Source organism: Lepisosteus oculatus, chromosome 2 (assembly GCF_040954835.1).
Source record: "Lepisosteus oculatus isolate fLepOcu1 chromosome 2, fLepOcu1.hap2, whole genome shotgun sequence".
Lineage (NCBI taxonomy): Eukaryota > Metazoa > Chordata > Actinopteri > Semionotiformes > Lepisosteidae > Lepisosteus > Lepisosteus oculatus.
This window is the reverse complement of record NC_090697.1, coordinates 56,968,430-56,991,215: the sequence shown is the minus strand read 5'-3', so window position 1 is coordinate 56,991,215 and position 22,786 is coordinate 56,968,430. Positions and strand designations below refer to the sequence as shown.

Genomic DNA, 22,786 nt, shown 5'->3' with positions numbered 1-22,786 from the left:
ATTGTATGGCCAATAAAGTGATCTTATCTCAGATATACAGATATACATACCTCTTGAAACTGACCTGTATGTGTCACAATGTTCATGGCCTACTTAAAAAATAATGAGAATTTATGAAAAATACATTGTTTACATTTCTCATCCACACTATAAACTACACAGCATGTTACCTTATCTTTTGGTATGCAAAGTGGCCTGCCTTTTCTCAACTATTTTGTTTGGGCCTTCACCAGCATCCTCAGTCGCTTTTACTGATCCCTTCTAGGAAAAACGGAGAGGACTCTTTCCTGTTCTTTTTTCATCACACATCAAACTCTCTTTCACTATCTTCTCACAAACTCTTTTACTCTAGGCAATGGGGTATTTATTCTGATTCTCTGACACCCAGATATCTTTCTCTTATACTGTTTCATCACTAGGCTTAGACGTACTCTGCCTTAACCAGTGCTCTTTCTTTTCACAAACATTTTTTCAACACTAAACTCAAATCTTCTCTCTGCCACTTTTAAAATTTTCCACACTCTTGGTGTTTCTTTACCTCTCACTCTTCTCTTCGCTACTCTTCTCCTGACTGATCCTGTTTTCTTATATCCTCTAGAATCTGGCATCTCTGACAGTAGCAGCTGGTCTGTCTGCAGTTCTTAGGACACGAGGTTGTACTTGTGACTGAACTTCTTTTGTCCAAACTGCTTCTCTTTTGACTGTGATAAGAAGCTACATTGCTGCCTTGCCAGGTAGTATCCCACTCCTCTAGAAACCAATACCGGCAGGTCAGAGCTTGAGTCCCACACGCCTATTAGCCAGTCTAATCCATTTCATGCTAGAAACCCTAGCATTGGCCTCTCTTTTTCAGCTTGCGCTGGGCAAATGCTATCTTCTGCAATACAAAACATTTTCTTACTACGACGTATAAGGTACCTGACTTGTGGCTTCTGACTTCAAGACAATGATACACTGTAATATTCTTTGAAACCCGGAGTTTGTAATTTGCTTTAGCAATGGTAATTGAGGAAAAAGAATATTGGTTGAGTGCAATTAATCCTGTGTTTTTATTCTTGTAGTCGAGTTGAAGGTAGTTACATGCAATGACAATTACTGTTGTACTCATAAAACAGTAACTACTTTTGCCCACCAGTTAAGAATTACTGCGCAAGTGTTCAGAAATGGTAGAAAATCATGTTAAAATATTTTGATACCTAGACGAGTGCTGCCCTCTTTTGGTGAAAATGACTATTATTACTTAGATGTGAGGAAGAACAAGCTTTTATAAATCTATATAGACATTTTAGACAAAAGACCTCTTTTAACTCCTGTAAAAAGCGCCCTGAACCTGACTTTATTACATATTGTTTTTTAGTGTTGAGTGTTTCCTGCACCGTCTACTTTTGGAAAATCCGGTCTAAATTTGTTGCTATTCTTTAATCACTCTAAACTTCTTTGCACAATAAAAACACTTCTTTTTTTTCTCGTTGTACACTGCCTGTGAACATTTTGCATTTTTTTATTGCTTCACAATGGTTACGCAAGATAAAGATTACGTAAAGAAGTTTTGGACAAAAGATATTTTGAGGAAATTTGATTTAGGTACATTATCAAAAGTCGTAAAACAGCATTGAGCATCTGGATAAGCCTCAAAAGCGCAAAAATATGTTTTTATTTTTCTAGCATGGAACTTTTTTTGCTAATCTGTGCCTCTCACGTTAATTCCGCTCTAAACTTGGACTTTTACACTAAATTTGAAACGTTTAAGAGCAACCTTTTTTATTTTTTCCAAGGGAAATATATATTTTTTCTGTTTGAAAAATCAATCATTGTCTATCTTGGATTTTTATCATACAATGGACTCTCCGGGGTCAAATCTGAAGTTTCTTACGTACTGCTGCAGTATCATCCTCAGTTTGTCTTTTGCGTGTCTTACTTTATAGATGTCATTCTTTTTGACTCAGATTTTTCATGTTTATTAGCACATTAGTGGATTGCAGGAGTGTCATTAGCAGTTCGTACCTCACTCTGTTTTAGGACTGGAAACCTGAAATGACTTCCTTCGCACTGCTCCAACTGCCAGAGAATCATTCTCTTATTTTTGGAATAGACTGCAGGAAGAAGACACACAACAAACCGAAATTGAAAAAAGCAAACCGTCGAGTGAAAAGTGAAACAATTTCATTTTCACATCAAGCCACGCTGTGTTTGTCCTTGTTCAGCCGCCGTTTGGTGCCCATGTGATACAAACTAAAGATTTGAAAGTAGGCGCGCCAGAATATTTTGTAGACAAAGGAAGATCTTGGTAAGTGGGATTGACTTGTGTTTTTATATAAATACGTGAAAGGAGCAACATAATAGCATTCAAACCTGTAATAATATAAAGTAATGACAAATATTTCTGTTGTGAAGAAAACAGTTATTTTTGCTATCGTATCCAATGTGATTGAAGTTCTTTATTAGCTTGCGTTTTTATAAACGAAACTGTATGGATCACTTTATTCACTTGTACTTTTCTGAATCGAGACAAAAAATAAACTTACTTTCAACAGATTTCAATTAACAATTCTAACAATAACAAGCCCGAACGATGTAAGACTCGGCTATAAAATCGGCTCTGTGCAGTAACTGCATTGATCTTTCACTGTGTTTTCTGCGAATGTGACGAAACTGAATGTGTATAATAAATTTCCGTAATCTTTCTGTTTTCCAGTCCATTGGAGAATGTTATTGTGAACAACAAGTTTTTTTTGACTGAATCAAAATTCAGTACAAAGATTACCCTCCTGTTAAATACAAGTAAGGCCAGCCCCGAAATCGAAACTTTCTATTTGGCGGTTAGATTGTGACAGTATAATGTGTAATTATAGTGTAATTTTTCCAAAAAGTACAAATATTTTCTTGTTTTATCCCCAGCGGCACTGTAATTCCAAACGGCATGGAGGCGGCAAACACATTTGTGACCCCTGGCAAAAAAAAGTTTATGCCTGGTAGGTATGATTCAATATTTTGACAAATTCCAGGAGCAACTGCATCAGTGGTTTTAAATGTGTATTACATTTTACGTAATGAAGAGACGTCCAACAGATGCTATTGTTTTTCTGAATCCTTTAGGGGTTTACATCAACAGCACGACCTTGTTTTGTTTAGTTTTTTTTGGATCAAATGTCTTTACTGGCAGCATACTAGGTGCCTACCAAGCTACTGGAAAGAATATACTAGTAAAAATGCCATCCCCATGTATTTTGCTGCTTGTTACGTTTATTTGCTTACAGTACATATAAAAAAAAAACAATTAGAGACAGGGCTACCATTAGTTCTTTTACAAGACTAGACCTAACTCAGCTGTAACCTAGATCAATACACAAACACACAAAAGAGCAATGAAGTGATAAGCATGCACAAAAGTAAATTAGTCCCTCCAATCACATATATAACAAAGACCCAACTCTGCTAATGGAAATTGTAGCAACTGGTAAATATATTTGTATACAAAAGGTCTTTGGATTAGCTGATGGCAAACAGGAACAACAGAAAAAAAAGTTCAGTTTAGTAGAGTTGTGATACATTTCAGTGCATCTATTTCATTCTATAATTTAAAAAATAAAGGAAATGTAATTGACAAGCTGAAATTGACCCAAACAGTGTAATCATTAAATCATTAAGACTAAAAAGGGGATATTTTTAGGTATCTTTTAAATGCAGACATTTTGGCATTACTTAATCACTGTTCTCTGTGCTTTGTTTCTTCTCAGGATATGTAACTATTACCCAGATGTGAAGAACTTAGGTTCTGTGACCTGAGACTTCTCTAGTGAATTCTCTAGTGAATTTCATCACCCTTATTACTAATTAATTGCCCTTATTACTTCAAAAAGAAAATAATGCTGTAAGGTAGATATTTGTTACATAAAGTACAGGAGGAAGAAAGGCAGAATGACTTTTTTTGTTGTTGTTGTTGTTGTTGTTGTTGTTGTTGTTGTTGTTGTTGTTGTTGTTGTTTGGTTTTCTTTTTGGAACAGATGGATCCCCTAGGGCTAGAAATATAACAATCCCTGCATCTCCTTTCATGAAAAAACTTGGATGTGGAACTGGGGTGAATGTATATCTTATGAAAAGGTTTGTAGATGTGTGCAATGAGGTGAAATGAATAGGTACTGTAGTTCCCATTTACAGATGGTGTTGAAACTTCAATTTATTAATGTGAAGCTCTGCTAGATAGGATTTCAGATTATGTTCCCCTTGCAGAGGGACTAGGTCAGAGGGACCTTGTTAGAAATAAAATTGTATTAAGGTATCAACAGGTATAGCAGATGTTTATTTTAGTGCTAAACAACAAGAGAACTGTTGTTAGTTTATTATTATTAGGGTTTTCTGTTATTAGTCTATAAGTAAAATGTCAATTTCAACTGAATTTGATACTTTTTTGAGTGATCTCCACATGATTACAAAACATTAAGACCTTCAACACTGCAGTTGTGTTTTTTAAGCCATGTATATGTTGCATACTGTTTAACATTTATCTGCAGATCTTGTTTAATTACTGGCTAAACAAAAGCACACAGATAAAAATGAACTGGATGTTAACTAAAGGAAGAAATACAATTTAAACATGTTTGGAAACAAGGTGTTAAAATGTGTCATCTCCTTCCAATGACAAGTTTAAACTATCAGTTGTTCATTCAAGACAAGGTAAAGAGCAACTCAATGTTGTAGTTTTCATTAAGAAATAAAGTTAAAAATGGTGCCTTGATCAAAAAATGAACATCTCAAGCAGAAGTAATAGGGATACTTGTTTTTGCATTGTTCTTATTTCAGAACAGGTAGCCAGACTCAGTCTCCATGGGCAGTCAAGAAGATCAATAGCCACTGTGCAAAAACCCAGCAGAATGTCTACAGCAAGCGGCTGACTGCTGAGGCACAGATTCTAAAAACATTACAGCATCCCAACATAGTTGGTAAGCACCCGAGAAATGTCCTCACTATGTCAGTGCAGAACTGACAATTCAGCCTTTCCTCTTTTTTATGCTTAAAATCTACGTATTTCAATACTAAAATGCAAGTGTAATTTTTCAAACCTTTCTATTTCAAAATGCCAGCAGTCTCATTACCTATGTAGTTCTCGAGTTAAATCAGTCAAAATTCCAGTTGTCTATTTGAATGATAAACATTGCACTGACTACTTTTTATAAATGTCCTGGTAACTCTCAATTTTATTCTGTAATGGATATTTCTGAAATGAATGAAAAGCAATGCTTACCCTTAAAACACAGATCACTGGAGAATTTTAGAAGAAGGTTCAGAGCAAAAAAATAGTTTTAATTAATATAATTTCAAATCTTAGTACTATGCATATGGATTTTTATATTATGTGCTACACATTTACCATTGCCAATCTCCATTTGTATATGTAAATGCATAGGTTTTCATCTGTTTCCTTGTTTGTTGGGTTTCTTTCATTATTTTGCAAATGTTTTTTTTTCCCCATACATTTTATTACCCATTTTACCAAAACGGCTCCTGCCAAGATGTCTACCAGCTCGTCTTGTAAACGTCTTTTGCATGTCTGTAAAACAAATGCAATAAAGTGTCTGAAATGTGAATTGAATTAAATGCTTCCGTAAAGCATGGCACCGCACGACAGGAAAGAAATTATTAATTGTTTATGCCAACTAATAAACCTGTTTGACTTGTGTTATAAGGGTTCCGTGCTTTCACTATTGCTCCCGATGGTTCAAAGTGCCTGGCTATGGAGTATGGCGGGGAGCAGTCTCTGAATGACCTGACTGAGCAGAGGAGGGAGGAAGGCAAAAGGGCTTTCCCAGCTTCTGTAATTGAAAAAGTGGCTCTTCACGTGGCTCGTGGCCTCAAGGTGTAGACTGGTTTTTATTTGATAAAACCTTTTTCCGAGTACTTGTCCAAAATAACTATAGTGTATGAAAACTTGTATAAAATGTCATTAAAGTCGTTTTATTTTCTTTGCTGTTATGATGGAAGCTATGCAGTTCTTAGACATTTTCTTTACTTTTTGAAGTTCAAGATCTACTTGTATGTAGGTATCTATTTATTCATCTATTTACATAGTTTTAGCCATGTTTAGAAAGTTGTGAAAAAAATGGCATGTCAGAAAAGCTTTTTTAGGAGGATGTATTTATGTCATCCTTCTGGCTTCCCCTAAAACTATTTGATTATAACATTATTTGTTTATATTTTGGTGAGGCTGTTCACACTGTGTTATGTTTGTTCACAACATGAGAATTACGGTGTGGTGCCACTTAGAAATGTATGTTCCTATACTTGAGGGAGAGTGTACACTTGTTAATTTAAGACATTACTTTAGCAGTAGTAGCTCAGTTCAGAGAACTTTTTCTTTTCCTCTCTAACAGTATCTTCATAACGAGAAGAGGCTTTTGCATGGAGACATGAAGTCCTGTAACATTGTAGTCAAAGGAGACTTTGAAACCATTAAGATCTGTGATGTTGGAGTTTCACTTGAACTAGATGAAAACATGACAGGTATGTAATATTTCAATGTAGAGGTTCATTTTTGTTTAGGCTAGGGTCTAAACATTATGCAATAGCATTCTGTGGCCTTGCCTGCTATCTAGGTTTAACCAGATAGAACCTCCCATTTTCTTATTTTTCATGCCACTGTCTTGGTGTTGATGAACACCTTTGTGCATTGGCGGTTTTGCTGCATAAAGACCTCCGTCCTGTATTTGAATTGAAGCACTAGGAACAGCCTAGAGTTCTCCAAATGTCATGCAAATACTAGTGAAATTCCAGGCATTTTAATTACAAATGTGTATTGTAGGCATTAGCTTAGAAATTTGACAGTGATGGGTAACAGAATTGAGGTGTAGATTTACAAATAAGATTAATATGTTAGCACTTTCTTGTAGTTAAGGTGAAATTGTACTCTATGGGAACTTCAAAAACTTTTCTTTTCTGTATTTTTTAAACCGCTTTGAAGTGTCCACTTACAGTAATGTTTGATTGTTACCACTTTTAAGTTTACACACCCATCTTACTAGTCTTGTTTCCTTGGCATGAAAGTGTGATCTTAGGAAATTATGCTGGGGAACAAAATCAATTTTCCTTAACAAAGTTCATTCCTGGCTTTGTTAACGGAAAGAGGAAACTGCCAAACATCTGTTATTGTTTTGGCTGAATGGGCTGTTTATTTTTACAACCCTGCAGATGCCCTTGTCAGACAGGAATGTACATTTACTTGGTTTGTACCTCAGCAAATGTATTTGTGTTTTCGATCCATGCACTGATTTATGAGAAAGTGTCGACATTAATTTCAATCAGGTAAAGCAGTGCCAGAAAAACTCTCATCATATCAAAGATTTTTACGCAATACGTGATCAAACAGCTTCTACGGTGGCTGAGGTCCATCTTCTCTCCAGTATAGATGACAATATTCTGGATTCAGTCTAGTACTTCCAGTCAGTGAGAGGTGAAAATGTGTCAAATAGTTCGCCAACTGTAGTTTGGGCTGAAGTGTTTTTTTTATGTAGTTTCTCATTGCATTGGAAAATGTCAGTATAAATAACACCTGTATAGGGGCATTGCCTTACACAAACCCCTTCAGCTTGCCACCTTAGGAATCCCTACAAAATACTGTAATAAATAAAAAAAAAAACACAATGAAGTATGACTATACTGAAAACTGGCACTATTTTGTATCTGGCCCTCAATTAAGTCCCGACATCCTGCAGTAGATTGGTATACTGCCATGCCCCTTACCAAGAATTAGCAGCAGTGTGATAATGAATAGATTTTTAATATGTCCAATTATTTTATCATGTTTCCAATTACTGTTTTCCATGTTGATATTTTCCAGTGTATTCCAACCTATACTGTATGTCCTTACTATTAATATACACACTTAATGTACTCATCTAATCTAAGGTTTCCAGTCCCACGTGTTTAGTAACTGAAAGCAATTGTTTTCAAATTAAAATTAGGATACTGAGGTTTCAATTATTTAACTGAGTTAAATAACTGAGGTGGACAATGTCAGGTGGACCAGAAAACCAGCAGGAGTGTTGGGTCCACGGGACCAGGATTGGGAACCTATGATCTAACCAAACCTGTCTTAGTCTTGTGGGACCCCAAATTACTTGTGCCTTATTTTTCCATAAACCACTTTGGAATTTCACTCTTAGCGTCAACAGTATCCCTGTACTTTAAGGGTTCTAATTTACCTGTGATTATAATTCAAGATTGGATTTTCTTCCTAATGTTATAGTTCAGAAGGTAATCATTAAAACAGATTGCAATCCTGGCCATATTATATGTATAATCCTCAAGTAGAGTTGAAAGCTATTGTTTGTAAGTTTCTTTCAAAATGCAAACCATGCATCTTCTTAATGCCGATATACCTGCTAGAATACCTTCTGTACATTGTTTTCAGCCTGCCTCTATAGTGGGAGCAGGGGGAGAAGTTTCATCTTGATCACAATTACATTAACAACAGGCAACATAGCAAACACTATAAAAATGTAACAAAACCAACCAATACATTTAAGAAAGTCTTTGTTGGGGGAAAAAAAAAACATTTCTGCAATTCATGAGGTGTAAGCTGGTTACCAAGTAACCTATACAGAATAAAGAAATAGTTGATAGACCTTTTAACAAATTTTCATTAAAGGGATGCTGCTTGATTAAAAGTCAGTATGATATTAAACAATTAATCTCAGTAGTCAATTTCTTGGAACATAAAAACTAAAGAATGTGGCGAACAGCAGTATTTTCTCATGGTTTTATTAACCATGTCTGCAAATATCAAGTCTGTCTTTTTGAAGCTAGGTGGGGAAAAGTATGCAGAATTTTGGCAAGCATATTCTGAGCACTGGATTATGTTCCTTAATCAGTGCATGAAAGTGATATTTTGCTTTAATGCCTGAAGGCATGAATGTGATGGTAATGAACATCCAAGGATTTGGATCTAAAGCAGGTGTCCAGTCTCTTACACGATAGTCTGTAAAGAGTTCAACTTGGATTTAATATACAGTATAGTTTTCAATGGCTGTATTTCTGTTTTTTTACAGGAAAAATAATCAACAGGAGTAGAATGTATTAATGTTTTGGTACAAAACACCTTTCCTTATTTTCTAGTGAGCAATCCCAAAGCAACTTACATTGGCACTGAACCCTGGAAACCCAAAGAAGCTTTGGAAGACGGTGTCATTACAGATAAGTCAGACATTTTCGCCTATGGGCTGACGCTGTGGGAAATGATGACCTTATCTGTACCTCATCTGGAGTGTCTTGAGTATGACGATGAAGGTGACCGAGAGTTTTTTTAACATAAGAGACAGCTGATCGTACACACCTCTGCCATTGAGCGTTTAAAAAATATTATTCAGCCTAAACTAAACTTCTGTTTGTTTCAACTTGCTTTTCTTCAGACTGTTAGAAGAATTTTGTGAAATATCATTTTTAATGGAACAAGTAAAGGTTTATTCCATGCTGAAAAGAGAAGAAAGGAAATGCAGCATTTCAGCTGTGGAGCCTTCTTCACATGTTCCTTTCTTCTCGTTTCAGCATGGAATAAACCTTTACTTGTCCCTTTGCAGCCTACGCATACTGACACAGCTATCTCCTTGAACTATAATTTTTAATTTTGGTTCGCGTTGTTAATACTGAAGTATAAAACCAAGGAAAAATGCCCCTTCTGTATTTCTTCTAGAGATCAATTTTTTTCCGACCATGAACATACTCCCTTCCTGTAAGGTACTTACACAAACACTCACCTGTCTTATTTTGTTACTCTTTTAACCAGAAGAAGAATCTTTTGATGAGGATGCATATTATGCAGTTCTGGGAACCCGGCCGGCTCTTGATATGGAGAATCTGGATGCGTCCCACCAGAAGATGATTGAGCTCTTCCTCATGTGCACTGAGGAAGACCCCAAAAGGCGCCCCTCTGCAGCACAGATTATTGAAGTGCTTGAGTCAGCCGAGTACCAAGATTACAAGAATGAAGTGATTGTCATTTCTTAACTATTGTGTCATAATATCTCAAATGGTTAATATTTCAAATTTGATGTTTACAACATGCTGAACTGCATTTTTTTTTTGTTTAAGCCTTAAAGCCCTACTTTTCTTTCTGCTGTACTAAGATTTTTTTTATGCTTACTTTAGTTGCTTTATTAGCAACTATAATTAAATTATCATGAAACAATGAACAGGCAATTACTTCTCCAGGTTGCTACTTATTCCTTTTTAACATGATTTGTGTAGTTTGTCATTTTATGTTTTTTTGTCAATAAGAAATATTCATGTCATATACTTGTTCTTTCTTCCTTAACTATCATTTATGTAAATAACTGTCCAATAAAAAATAAAAACTGATAAATATACAAGTCATACATTAATTAAAGCAAAATGCCTTTCATTGAGGAATAGTACATCAGTAGGTGTGCACTGTGGGACATGGTTATGCTTTGGATGCAGCAGGAGGAAAGGTAAAGCAAAGCTCAGTTTACAGCTGTCATTATTATTACTAAGTTATACGATAGTAATAAATAATTTTTAACTAATAGCTCATGAATACTGTTGTGGTCAAATTTTGTTTTATATTTAGTTTTAAAAGCTTGTTTCCAAACATTTACTAAGGGCTGTATCACTTTTGTAAACTTTATATACCCATCCAATTTGGAATCTTGTTTTCAAACTAACACCTAGGAAACCTGTAACTACATGTGTAGATTAGGAAATACAAACAAAAAAAACTCCTTTGACTCCCCCACCTACACATCGTTCATTAAAAAAAAAAACGGCACACAACCCTGTATAGGAGGTCCAATAGAAGCCATGTTGTGTCAAGGACAGAGAGTTCTGGCCAGCTAACCCAACCTCCAACCTCAGCTGCTGTCTGAATATGTGACACCAGATTTGCAAGCTGTAACTACAGGAGTAGACTAATCAATATATTTCTACATAGCCCACAAAGAGTGATAATGTCGGTGAAACTAGTGGTGAAATATTGCTGCTCTATAATCCAGACAAGAGCAAGCATATACCTTCCCTGACTCAGAAAAAACCTACACTGACCAGCCTAAACCATCAGTTTTAAATAATATCCTCCAGGGCCCTGACAAAAGTCAACTCGGCTTTTTAGAATCAATAGTGAAACATGAACCAGATGACAAGTGAACACTACAGTGAACTGAATTTAAAATTAAGAACAGGAGGCATGTTCTGACAGAGTTGGAAATATCTGGAACAAGCTACCAAGCCGTGTTAACAAAAATGATGCTAGATTTAAGGTGAGATTCTCAGACCTATTCAATTATACAAATATATCGACTCATCTTTAAAAGTGATTTTTGGATAACACCTGCATAATAAATTTTTACATTTAAAAGCTTTTATTTAAGTATTTACAACAAAAAATACAAATTAAGATTTTACAAACAATTCAGTATTTTAACAATGACAATTTTTCTAATGTTCTTAACGTTATGTACATGGTAACTGCTAAAAAAACTAGTCTTCTATCTTTTAAAAACTTGTGCAAAAGGATCACACTGAGCCAAGACAATCTGTAGTTCTCAATCTAAAAACATATCTATATTCTGTCAGCTGTTTTAATTCAAACACTAAACCATTGACAAACTGATTTTAAATGCAAAATTACCTTTTCTCTGTTTAATGTTTTGCAGCAAAAACTAAACATGCCATACAAAGAACTGGTTTCAGAAATTAAAACAGACTCTTTATCAGCATTTTGTCATGTAGTCTGTGAACAAGTATACATTTAAATAAAATTATAAACTAAAAACGCTGGTGTTTCACAGTATTTTGTAGCAAAGAGTTTTCCATCTGGTGTAGGATCAGAGAATGCAATTTCTTCTTTAGTCAAGAGGCTTCCATACATAAAGGTGTTTCTGAAACAGAGGACACTTATTATGGACATGTCTTTTAAAAAGATATTTCACCTAACACACTTGAGCTAGAACAAAAGAAACAGGTGTTATACCACCAAAAATATTAAGAAATGCTATATTATAGAAATTCAGAAACATTTTTTTTAAAGAAATATAAGGAAATGCACTTTGTCGTGCACACCATCTTATTCATACAATAACTCTCTCCAGGAAACAAGCAAACAAATGTACTCCTGAGAGCATTAATGCTTTTTGGCAAGGCAATGCTGAGAACACACTGCAACTGAGTGATCTCCGGCCAGCCCCAGACACCGCCAGCACTGGCTCCTACCTGACAACGTCCACCAAGCGGGTGCCAATCTTTTGTCTGCGCATCAAGCTGAACACCCAGATCCGGCTCACTCCACAGATCGCTTTTTCAGCCTGTGTGGAGCAGCACCAAGCCCTGTGATGTTCCATAAAATCATGCTTGGTCACATTGTTCGTACTCCCCGAATTCTCCAGCACTCGGAATGCCTGTAAAACCACCACTGGTTATTTTAAGTGTAGACACTTCTTTTACACCAGGGAAGACACACACTCACAAGATATGAGTTCTTGAACATCTCATGCACATTGCATTGCTCTGGACCAGGACTTTGAATACAGAGAAAGAGATGGCAGATGAGAGAACTAATACAATAAAGCAATGTCTATAATTAAAGATTCAGAATTTAAAGTTTCCTCACCCTGCTGCCATTTCTATGGTTCAATCTAGCCAAAACGGTTTGCAGACGACCATTCTGAAAGTTGTCCGGACACTGCCACATCAGCTTGCATTGAAAGTCCTCTACAAAGCCCTTTCCAGAGAAATCTCAACTGAAGGAAACCAATTGAATATTCCGTACACTGTTGGACATTATCATACAATATTGTGCTTTTCCCACCATGTAATAGAATACAGACGACTCTCATATGTGTTCATTCTAATTTAACCTGGTGCCAGCCAGAGGAGGATAGGCTCCCCCCTTTCGGGCCTTGATTCCTCTCAAGGTCTCTTCCCACTTTAGTCTAGGGACTTTTTCCTTGCCTCTGTCGCCTTAGGCTTGCTCACTGGGGGGTTAGGCTGGGAAATCTGTAAAGCTGCTTTGTGACAATGTCCAATGTAAAAAGTGCTATACAAATAAAACTGAAATTGAAATTGAAGGCAAAATGACCTTTAGATGTACTGTGCACAATCATTTATAGTCAGCATTTGACATCACAATGCAATTGAAACTAAGCAACTCATTTAACATAGGCACTGCAGTAGTAATGTGCACACTGCAAATATACGCTTGACAGGAAAGCAGGGCTGGAGGGAATGACAGAAAAACTGAAGAAGCCTAATACCAGATTCTGCATGGCTGACTATAAACAGTTTCCCAATATAACTCATCCTTACCTGTTTTATATGTTCTGCAACCAGGCATCCAACAATCATCCTCTTGTTGTTCACAAACAAGTACGTTTTGGTTTTGCTGGGGCAGCTGAGCGAGACTTGCTGAAACCCCAGCTCATTGTCAGCAAGTTGTCTTACTTCCTCTGCCTGAAGAGACCAGCATGTTCACAGCTATTAGTCCGACGAGGTCGCAATGTTAACTCCAATGCCTTTCAACTTAACCATAAGATGATCAACATTGTGATACATAAAATACAGGACCTCTCAGCGGTTAAGATGTTTTTGCATCAGAAATAGCTAGAGGCCTCAGGCTAGGATTTCTTATTTAAGATAAGAATAAAGGGTAGCAGAATCTAAACCGGAGGCACATACTCTGGAGAATCAATAACAGAGGACACAAAAAAGATGAAAACGCTTGTGTATACCTTTTTAACAGCATACTTAGGATCATCTGGGAGAACAAGGATAATTTTTCCATCCCAGAATTCAGCAACCACCCTCTCCTTCTTCCAACCCTAAATGGGAAAAAAAAGGAAGCAACAACATGTCTATGCTGTCGTTTATGAGTATACACCAGTTGAACCAGGTCCAGTCCTGTCCTGGGATCTGGTTCAGAAAGCAATACAGCAGGTGCTTGTAAAGCAGTTTTAAAACACACTTTGTGGCTTCTTTTCCCATAACTGCCAATTCAAGAACAATTATATTTCATTAAGCATTTTGCCCACATTAGTAGGTAGAATCTACAGTAAATGGCATCATTATCTACAGTTCAATGAGGTATACAAAAAAAAAAAGTTTACATGACTGTTTTATTCCTTAACACTGATTTGATCAGAAACAATCTATACCATTATAGGATATGTAGTATGTATCCTCATATACTGTATACAGTACTTTAAAACATAGCAAAGGCTGTCGATTTGAAATTCTCATTTGTATGCTGTTTTAATGCATCTAAGCATATTGTAAATGCTACACGATAGTAAAGATCATCTTATACATCTGTATCTAGAACTGTTTCAAGAGAGCCATAGTCTACATTGGCACACTGATATCACAACAACCTCATCAAGCACTCACAGTGCCCCTCTGACTACAAATAAAACATTTTATTTTAAAGAAAAACATCACTTCACTGCCACACTCAGACATGTTCTTGACTATACTTAATTTAATTCAGATGCAAACTGCCAGTGATTATGCTAACAGGGAGAATCTGAATTTTGAAATTAGGGATAATTTTTCCAGTTCATACAGAGGTTTCTCATTCCTTTTCATGAGGTTCACAGATTTTCTGTGTGTGAGACCCTTCTATTATGTGAAATTGTCGAGAGCAACAACAATTCTACATGTTGTAAAGATCAGGAGGCAGCTGTGGCACTATTTATATATTTGTAAATAAAACAAAGGAAAATAAACAGGTAACCCCCCCCTCCCTCAAACTATACCACAAACTTAATGCTGTCCAGAAAGCGCTGGTGGAACTGCGTGTGCTGAAAATCATCCTCAAGACTGTCAGCACTGTAGATCATGCCACAAGATTTGCATGTGGTGGCACCAAACTGCTTCTGGCCAGCGTCCTAGAGGAAAAAAAATTGACTTTAAAAACACCAAGATCCCTTCAAATCAGACTTGGATGGCAGAGCAGCACGGGTAATTTATTGTAGTCAGATTAAATGAGAAAGCCCATCAAGTTTCTACATTACAGTATTTCCACAAAGGAGGTGGAATGGGCATTTCTTTCAGCTTATGCATTCTTCTGCTCTTTTGTCAAGTACTTAACATTTTATTCCAGCTGCACCTGTGCTTCACACTGTATTGTGAGTCCCTCTAGTGGCGACTCTAAAGCATGCCAACTTAATACAATGTCAAAATAGTGGATTTGAATAAAAAAGTCTTAGCTAAAAACATGAAAAACTGACCACCAGCATTCAGTAAGAATGAAGTATAATAATATAAGATAATATTTAGTAATATTTCATGGCCATGAAAACAGGGTTAGCATAATTTGTTTTCCCAATTATACAGCGCACCACTTACAAAAAGAAAAATCTAAAATTTAGTTTTAGCACAGATGATTTCGTTTTTGAAAGGTCACTTGGAGTAAGTAACAATGCAATTTATTTTTGAAGAACACTTTAAAGTAGCAAAATAGGATACGTGATATCTTAGGCTCAAAGAGTGGTGAAAAAACAGATGTTTATCTATGCCTGAGACATGGGACAGTATCTCCCAAGACAGCTTCTACAACCTGATGCAAAGCATGCATCTTACATGTACAGCTTGTATACTGCTTAATTTGGTCCTAGTACAGATAAATACCTACCAGTCTCTCGAAGAAGAACATCGCGAACATCCAAGTACAGTTGCTTGGCAAGACGAGATCCCTTATTTGAAAGGCTCATTCAGTGTGAGCCTGTCACACTGACATCATATGATGACATAACCCTCTGGAGCCTGCTAGGCACTGAAATCCCCAAGTCACATGACCGTTCTTTTGCTTGATCTGAATTACTTGCCTGCTGGTGTGCTGTGAGGTTTTGGGGGATGTGGAGATAATGAAGACATGGTGAAGCTAATCCTCTATATGTGGATGAACCTCACATGCAACACTGGCGATCCCCTCTAAACCTGCACCTAAATTTCTCCCATAAACATTGACAGGGCACTCTAACCTGGACAGCCACCATGCCTCCAGCTTTGGAGAGTGATTGATGATTAAACCACAGATTTGTTAGTATGTCACGGCAGAAAGATATTTTGAATCTTAAGTTCTTCTCAATACAAACACTGCCCCCTGCTCACAGAGGAGAAATCAATCAGTCCAGTGTAGCTCTTCGGTAAACCTAGCTCTTTAATACAGAATCAAAGTAATTTCCAATTAATCACTCATTTAAGAGCTGGTTGTGCCCAGAACCTTCAGTTTCAATCCACTGAAATGTACCATATTTGAGTACTATGGGGTCTAGATTGCAGGAGACATGATATGAATGGATTAGACCATTTACATACAATGATGAGCTGGTCCGTGGACGATTTCTCCAGCTCCTTCTTCCTCTTCGTGTTCCTCTGAAGCTTTGCCGACATGGGCAGAGCAGGTGTGGCAGCAGTAGGGGTGCTGCAGTTCAAAGGCAAAGCCCGGGCTCCTTTTCTAAGGAACAGGAAAAGGGTGGTTAGAGACTATGCTTTGTCTGTAACCAGAAGAGGTCAACCGATGTGTAGAGTTAAGAACTGATCAGCCACAGAGCTGGAGGCCTTATACATGTGTACAAGTACTAAGTAACACAGTGATGGATAACCAGTGGCTATAGGTCACACACCTTCAGTGACCAACAAGGAATTACTGACCTTTAAGAAACTACCACATTTCCTTAGAGATCTTTATATAAAGGGGGAGGATTCAGAAGAAATACTTGAATACTTACAGTTTGTGGTTTAGGCAATTACTTATTAATTCCCTTCTTGGGGGTGTTCTACAGCAACCTGAATAGCCATTGAGCAACAACTACACTCTCATCTGTTCAAACAACCTTTCTGTACCATTGTAGTAATTATATTACAAATCTTAGCTATTTACCTCCTGGTAGCAGAGCTGGGAGAGGTGAAGATGGGATACACCGACGGAGACACTGGAAGAACAGAGAAAGCCGAGTAACAGTAAGTGCTGCTTGAATGTCAGTAATATTGAGGCAAATTGTCCACATAAGTTCAATGAAAGCATATCCTGTAAGCAATGAAGCAGCATTATGGATTTTTACTTATGTTTTTCAAGTACAGAGCTTCCATAATAAAATGAACACTCCTTCACAGAGACATTTTAAAGTTCTCCATTGTACTTTTACGCCCATGGTACAAATATCCCGCATGACCAACTGCTTCAGACTCCGCATCATACTCTAGGTCAGGACTCTCCAACTATGGAGCTATGGTCTCGGAGAGACCCAATCCAATTAATCTAAGAGGTCATAAATCATCTATAATATAAAGGTTAAGAACACATGTTTAAGCAATTGATCAAGAAAGCAATGTTTTAATGACAGGAACTCTGGTCCTTGAAGGGTGAAGGATATTTAAATTTTTGTTCCAGTTGATCCCTAAATTATTTTTTTGAAACACTCCAACTGTTAAATTGATCACAGCTTAATTGTTTTATAAGTTAACTCTAACAGTCTATTATCTTACTGGGTCTCTCCAGGACCAGGGCTGGAGACCCCTGCTCTCGACTTGTGGATAAACATGTTCGTAAACAATTTTAAATGGCACTCAAAAAAGCACCCTTGAGAAGACAATTTGCAGTTGATATTTCTCAACAGAATAGTTGTTGCGTTAAGTATTCAAGTAAAAAGAGTTCTCAGAAATTATCCTTAGAAGGTTTTAACATTAATGGAAGGTTTGAAGTGAAATGTACACAAAGGCTTTTCAAATATTAAGTTTTCTGATGTACATTCTGGTGGTGTACACAGAGAAAAATAACATATATAAAAAGGCCACAAAACCAGCACATTCATTAGTATAGGCAGAGATCACTAAATGAAAATTCACAGTAAAATGCAGTAAAAAAAATTAATCTAACTTTTGCATATAAACATACAAAAGATTTTCCAATGGTACTCTGCAGCAACAAGGTGTGTGCCTAACAAAATATATCAAATAACAAGCACCACTGACTGCAATCTATTACTACTTGTGACTGATTTTATCTTAAATGCCCCTTTTCCAGAGCATTTACCTTTTTCTGCACTATTTTCTGAACCTAGAGAGCTGATGTCACTCAAATCAGAGACAGTCAGAGATCCAAGATCTGTAGCACTGCAGTCCTGAAATGAGAGGGAACAACATGATTCAAAACATGTGCTCTAATTTGGTATGCAAACTGTTGACTCTAGTGAGATGATCCATACATCAGATTGTATGTAAATACATACATTTCAGATCGCATTCAAATGCATCAAAACATTTCTGAATTGTTTCATAATTAGTAAGGCAACCTAAAGCCTTGCTTATCTTGTACGTATAAATCGTGATTTTACACAACTTTTAATTGAACAAACGAACTTACAAAAAAAAGGAGGGGGAAAGACGTGTCCGTTAAAGATGATTGCATCTTAAACATAATCCTCACCTCAGCGCTCGGGGCATCTGACAAGGCTTCTAGATTGGACTGGCTATCGTTCATTCTCCTAAGCACGACCTTCAACTCCTTATGCAGACCATATTTCTCGGCCTCAGTCTGGGATGCTTTCACTCCAGTCGTGTACTCCTTCAGCTGTGGCGGCTTTGCAGGAGCTTTGGTTTCAAGCCTCAGCTCCTCACTTCCCTTGGCGTCTTCCTTGTGGTTTTTCAGAAAAACGGCTTTCGGCACAGAAGAGGCCACCTTCTCTGGCTGCTCCACTGCTTTCTGCTTAACGATAGCCTGGGCCTGTTTTTGTGGTTCAGCATGTCCTTTCGCCGGTTTAGGTTTGGACTGTGCTGGCTTGGAGGACTTAACTATGGCCTTTTTGTACATTGCATTCGCTTTTCTTCCTGTCGCAAAAAATACAGCCCCAACAAAGAGCTTGGGTTTCATTTTCACAGCACTTAAACCTAGGGATGAAAATGTCTTCGGCTCGGCTTCCTTGACAGTACTCTTTTTCAGATCGCAGCCGGCCTCTTTAGGTCCAATGTAATCCTTAATGCTCATTTTGGAAACAGGAGCAGAACCCTTAGTTTTCATCAATGGAGGTTTCTTTGGTTTTGGCACCCTTGCAGATTTAGGAGGGCTGGTCTTGGGGTTGCACCTTTCATTTTTGGGGGGTTTGCCTTCATTAACCAGCTTCCTCTCCAGGGGTGTAAGATACAGCACTTTTTTCTGGCCATAAAAAGAGTCTGATCCTAAATAGGGTTTAAAAGGGGAAGCCTTCTTCGGAGAACCCTTTAGGGGTGAATGCGTATTAAACCCTTTGGACGTTAGGGCAGAATTGAATGGAGAGTCTCCTTCTCTGGGAGCAGCTGATTTTTGAGGTGATGGGTAATTTTCTTTCTCACCATCATCTGAATCCTGAACTTTCTGTGCCAGGGGAGACAAGAGAAGCCGAGGAGACTTCCTTCTGATAGGAGAGCCAAACTCTGACATCTTCTTCTTTGCTGGATTACTAGAAAAAGACATGAAATCACATGTCAACAAAATAAGGATGGATGCCAAAACCCTCAAATATGAACTGCCAAAGGGCAACCAGAGGATTTAACACTGAAACTCACCTCTCAGATCCAACTGAGTTAAGTTTTCTCTTACCACAGGTACCATAAGGTAGCATTTTTTCTTCTGGTCTAAATTGGAAAAGAAAAACAGCAAATACAGTTACTGTTTACATCAGCTGACATGGAAGACTACCACATTTGTGAATACGAACCTTTTTTTTTTCTTGTAGCCTATATTTTGCTTGAAAGTTATAGACGAGACTTTACTGACATGATACAGCCTTTGAAAAAGACCAAACAAATATTGGCAAAATGTTATTGTGCTGATCATTCACTTACGTCAAAGGTATCCTTTGAGCTGATTTTATCCTAATTGAATAAACGTGGAAATTTAAACCTTTTATGTTAAAATGTGTCAGATGAACCTAATCTGAAGATAAAAATTGAAACGCTAGTCTGTCAGATCTGTATCAGAGAAGCCCTGACTTACGAGCCAGTGTTGTGTGTGTGTGTGATGTACCTAGCGCTAGTTTGGCGCGATTATTTGGTCTGCGTCTTTACACCTCCAAACTACGTACACGCTTAAAATCTGCAGTTACGCAATACCTTCGGCCACTATTACCTCAGGTAATTAAAACTGAATGAATCGATAAGATGATGCTAAATCATATTATCAGGAACACAACATACCTGACACCAATCGCGTTATATGAACGTGAAAATAAATTGCGTTTATCTTGTTGACCATCTCTTTTCAATTTTCGCCAAAGGTTTTACTACTATAAACAACCCGTTTGTGATAAAAACTAACAATCTAAAAAAAATCGGGAACAAAAAACGGACTTACGCTCTCAAAGCAGCTTGGCTTTCTCTCTCTACTCTGAAGAAAAATACCCCCAAAACAGCTCTTCTAAAGCAGATGTAGCTCTCACAGTTCCCGGCTTTTTAGGAGCTTGTGTTTAAACAGCGCGCCAGCACTCCGCAACCAAACTACAGGAAGGGATGAGGGCTCGTTTTGCTTCTCCTGCCTGTGCCTGAGCGGCGCAACAGCGAATTAACCGTTGAGACCCGCCCATAGGGTAGGTTGAACAGCACTGTCTACTCGCTGATAGGCTTGCGCAGTAAGTTGCATGTAAGGTACAGATGAGCACGTATTAATAATAATATTAATACGTATTGACAGTGTTGACGTGAGATCCGTGGACGCGAGTGTTTCCAATGCAAGGTATTTTTTTCGAGAAACATGTTTTCTTTTCTAAAACACTCGGGTCTTTTTTTTGCTGTTTCAAAAGTACTATATTCGTGTATATGTGAATTGTATGCACTCTGTGGGCAGCTCGAAAGCAGTGAGACAGCAGTTACAGAAGTGGCAGGTGTTGGTAATAATAAGATGTATTAATAATAAGATGTATTAATATTCTTGATGTATAAATGTTTATATCTGGCAGTACATGGCTGCTTCTTATGCTGACATGGTATGCTTTTCCAGATTGTGATCTTTATTTCCTGACCTGTAAAAGTGTCAAATGTTAACTGTTATGTCCAGAAATATTTACTGTATGACCCAAACAACGTTTTATATTAAAGGGACCTGTTTTACTTACAGTAGATGCACATGACTACAGCTGTGTGTAATTAAGATGATCCAGTGCTGGAATGAACCTCCGAGTTCCGGGTTTCTGTCATCCGCCTAGAAACACGTCATTATCCAGTTTACCGATGTTAAGGCCTATATTGTAGTACGATATAATCACCAGACAGGTCTCTGATTCAAATGATATTTTCCAGCACTAAACTGCAGCTGTTTAGGGATTTACTGAATAATGCAGCACAGATAACCAAAATTGTTTAATCACAGCTTACTGTTATTTTCCAAGCAATTTTCTGTAATTTATGACACTTCTGGTGACTTACTGTGGCACTTCATTCTAATTAGTCAATTTGTGCCACTTTGTGGTAATTAATAGGTCCCCATTCATGTACTTGACTAAGGTACTGAGTGTTTTTCCACATCTATAGAACGAAAGTGTAGGTTATGTATTATAGTTTTCTTAAGAAGTTCATGTAAAACATGCGTCACAGAGTGACAAAAGTAGATGTGCTGTAGGTCTGCGTGGAGGACTATGTTTAGTTTAAGTATGCATCTAATGGACAGTGTTTCCATCAGGGGTTGGTGGTTTTTTTTTTGTCTTTTTTCAATATTTTAATACACCTCTCCAAACCTTCATTTTGAAAAAGAAAAGGGGTGTTGACAACCAACAAAGATTGAATGGCACGCTGTTTGCCTAAACACTCCTTATGCAGTAGATTGTGTGGGGGTGCTGAACAGGCTGAGCCTGCCTTTGGACAGGGGGGCCACAGAGGAAATGAGGAAGAAGAGACAGACAGTCCATCATTACACCTGGTCAACTGCACAGAGCTAGTTTTTTTAATGAACCTCCACTGATTGCCTGGGCATTACATCTTCTCGTTCATGTCCTGCAGCTCTGTGGAGAGGGGGGTATATAAATCCTGACCAGTGTGTCTGGTTAGAGTCTGGAAGAGCTGAGTCGGGGGGGACCCAACAAATAGCACAGAAAGGCCCATCAACGTCTGGTTAGAGAGGTTAGGCAGGGAATGTAATGGAACATACTGTTGGAACTGATGGGACTGATGAGGAGTCTACAGGCAATTGAAGGACCAGGGGGAGTTTCATTTCTTTCTTTGCCTTGACCGAGCGAGACATGCTCCAGATGGAGCTGCTGTTCAAAGGACCGCTGCTGGATTTCTTTTATTTGAGGCATTTGTTTCAATTGCCAGCACGTATGAACTTCAGTTGTTGTTGAGTGTGCACACAGTGGATACCTTTTTGTGATTTTTCATGGTGTAGACAAATACTGACTGCAATTAAATTAAAGTCTAATGGTCTTGTGCTGGTCTGTGGGTACACTTGTATTTCTGGGAGATACAACACACCTGTTGCGGGAAAAGGGGTACAGCACCCCTGTATTTATAGGTGGTTTAATTGCTATTGTTCCTGTAAATGCTGGTCACTATACTACTGTTCGACGCCTGTATTTAAAATAAAGGGTACTCCTTACAGAATCCTTTTTGTGAAATTAACAATGATTTTAAAATTTATTTAAATAAAATAAAAAAAGTTGTAATTACAAAATGCCCTGAATATTACAAAATATTGCTGCAACCAACTAAGCCCTTTCGTTTGAAACTACTCATGTTATTATTAATGTGAAGCACATGATAAACATGAATCTTTAAAACCAAAAAGCATGCTGAATATTTATTTTCAATTTCATTTGAATTT

The 22,786-nt window shown here is 37.5% G+C and overlaps 2 protein-coding genes and 1 long non-coding RNA gene across 6 annotated transcripts in view; 2 read left to right on the top strand and 1 right to left on the bottom strand.

Annotated features, from left to right (window-relative positions):
* Positions 1-1,592: 1,592 nt before the first annotated feature.
* On the top strand, positions 1,593-10,505 carry pbk (PDZ binding kinase). 2 transcript variants are annotated; one of them, XM_015343837.2, is made up of 9 exons: positions 1,593-2,287; positions 2,696-2,781; positions 2,899-2,972; positions 4,005-4,101; positions 4,801-4,940; positions 5,685-5,854; positions 6,369-6,498; positions 9,109-9,279; positions 9,776-10,504. In XM_015343837.2, exons 3-9 carry the CDS (start codon positions 2,921-2,923, stop codon positions 9,994-9,996), a joined length of 981 nt encoding a protein of 326 aa, XP_015199323.2. In that variant the 5' UTR covers positions 1,593-2,287; positions 2,696-2,781; positions 2,899-2,920; the 3' UTR covers positions 9,997-10,504. The 2 variants fall into 2 exon arrangements, with proteins under 2 accessions (XP_015199323.2, XP_015199338.2); XM_015343852.2 differs by lacking the exon at positions 2,696-2,781 and having other exon boundaries at positions 2,159-2,287; positions 9,776-10,505.
* Positions 10,506-11,373: 868 nt separating this feature from the next.
* esco2 (establishment of sister chromatid cohesion N-acetyltransferase 2) lies at positions 11,374-21,230 on the bottom strand. Of its 3 annotated transcripts, none has more exons than XM_069179622.1 (11): positions 21,087-21,230; positions 19,543-19,611; positions 18,428-19,436; positions 18,035-18,122; positions 16,883-16,934; positions 16,318-16,456; positions 14,754-14,885; positions 13,731-13,820; positions 13,309-13,452; positions 12,217-12,401; positions 11,374-11,885 (listed from the first exon to the last, which is right to left on the bottom strand). In XM_069179622.1, exons 2-11 carry the CDS (start codon positions 19,596-19,598, stop codon positions 11,756-11,758), a joined length of 2,025 nt encoding a protein of 674 aa, XP_069035723.1. In that variant the 5' UTR covers positions 19,599-19,611; positions 21,087-21,230; the 3' UTR covers positions 11,374-11,755. The 3 variants fall into 3 exon arrangements, with proteins under 3 accessions (XP_069035723.1, XP_069035719.1, XP_015198882.2); XM_069179618.1 differs by lacking the exon at positions 21,087-21,230 and adding an exon at positions 20,330-20,517 and having other exon boundaries at positions 11,375-11,885; XM_015343396.2 differs by lacking the exons at positions 11,374-11,885; positions 12,217-12,401; positions 21,087-21,230 and adding exons at positions 12,410-12,724; positions 20,330-20,517.
* Positions 20,652-22,786, top strand: part of LOC138223336 (uncharacterized) — a 70,659-nt gene continuing 68,524 nt past the window's right edge. The window contains exon 1 of the long non-coding RNA XR_011181777.1: positions 20,652-20,707. This is a non-coding gene — a long non-coding RNA (uncharacterized lncRNA). The remainder of the gene's footprint in view (positions 20,708-22,786) is intronic.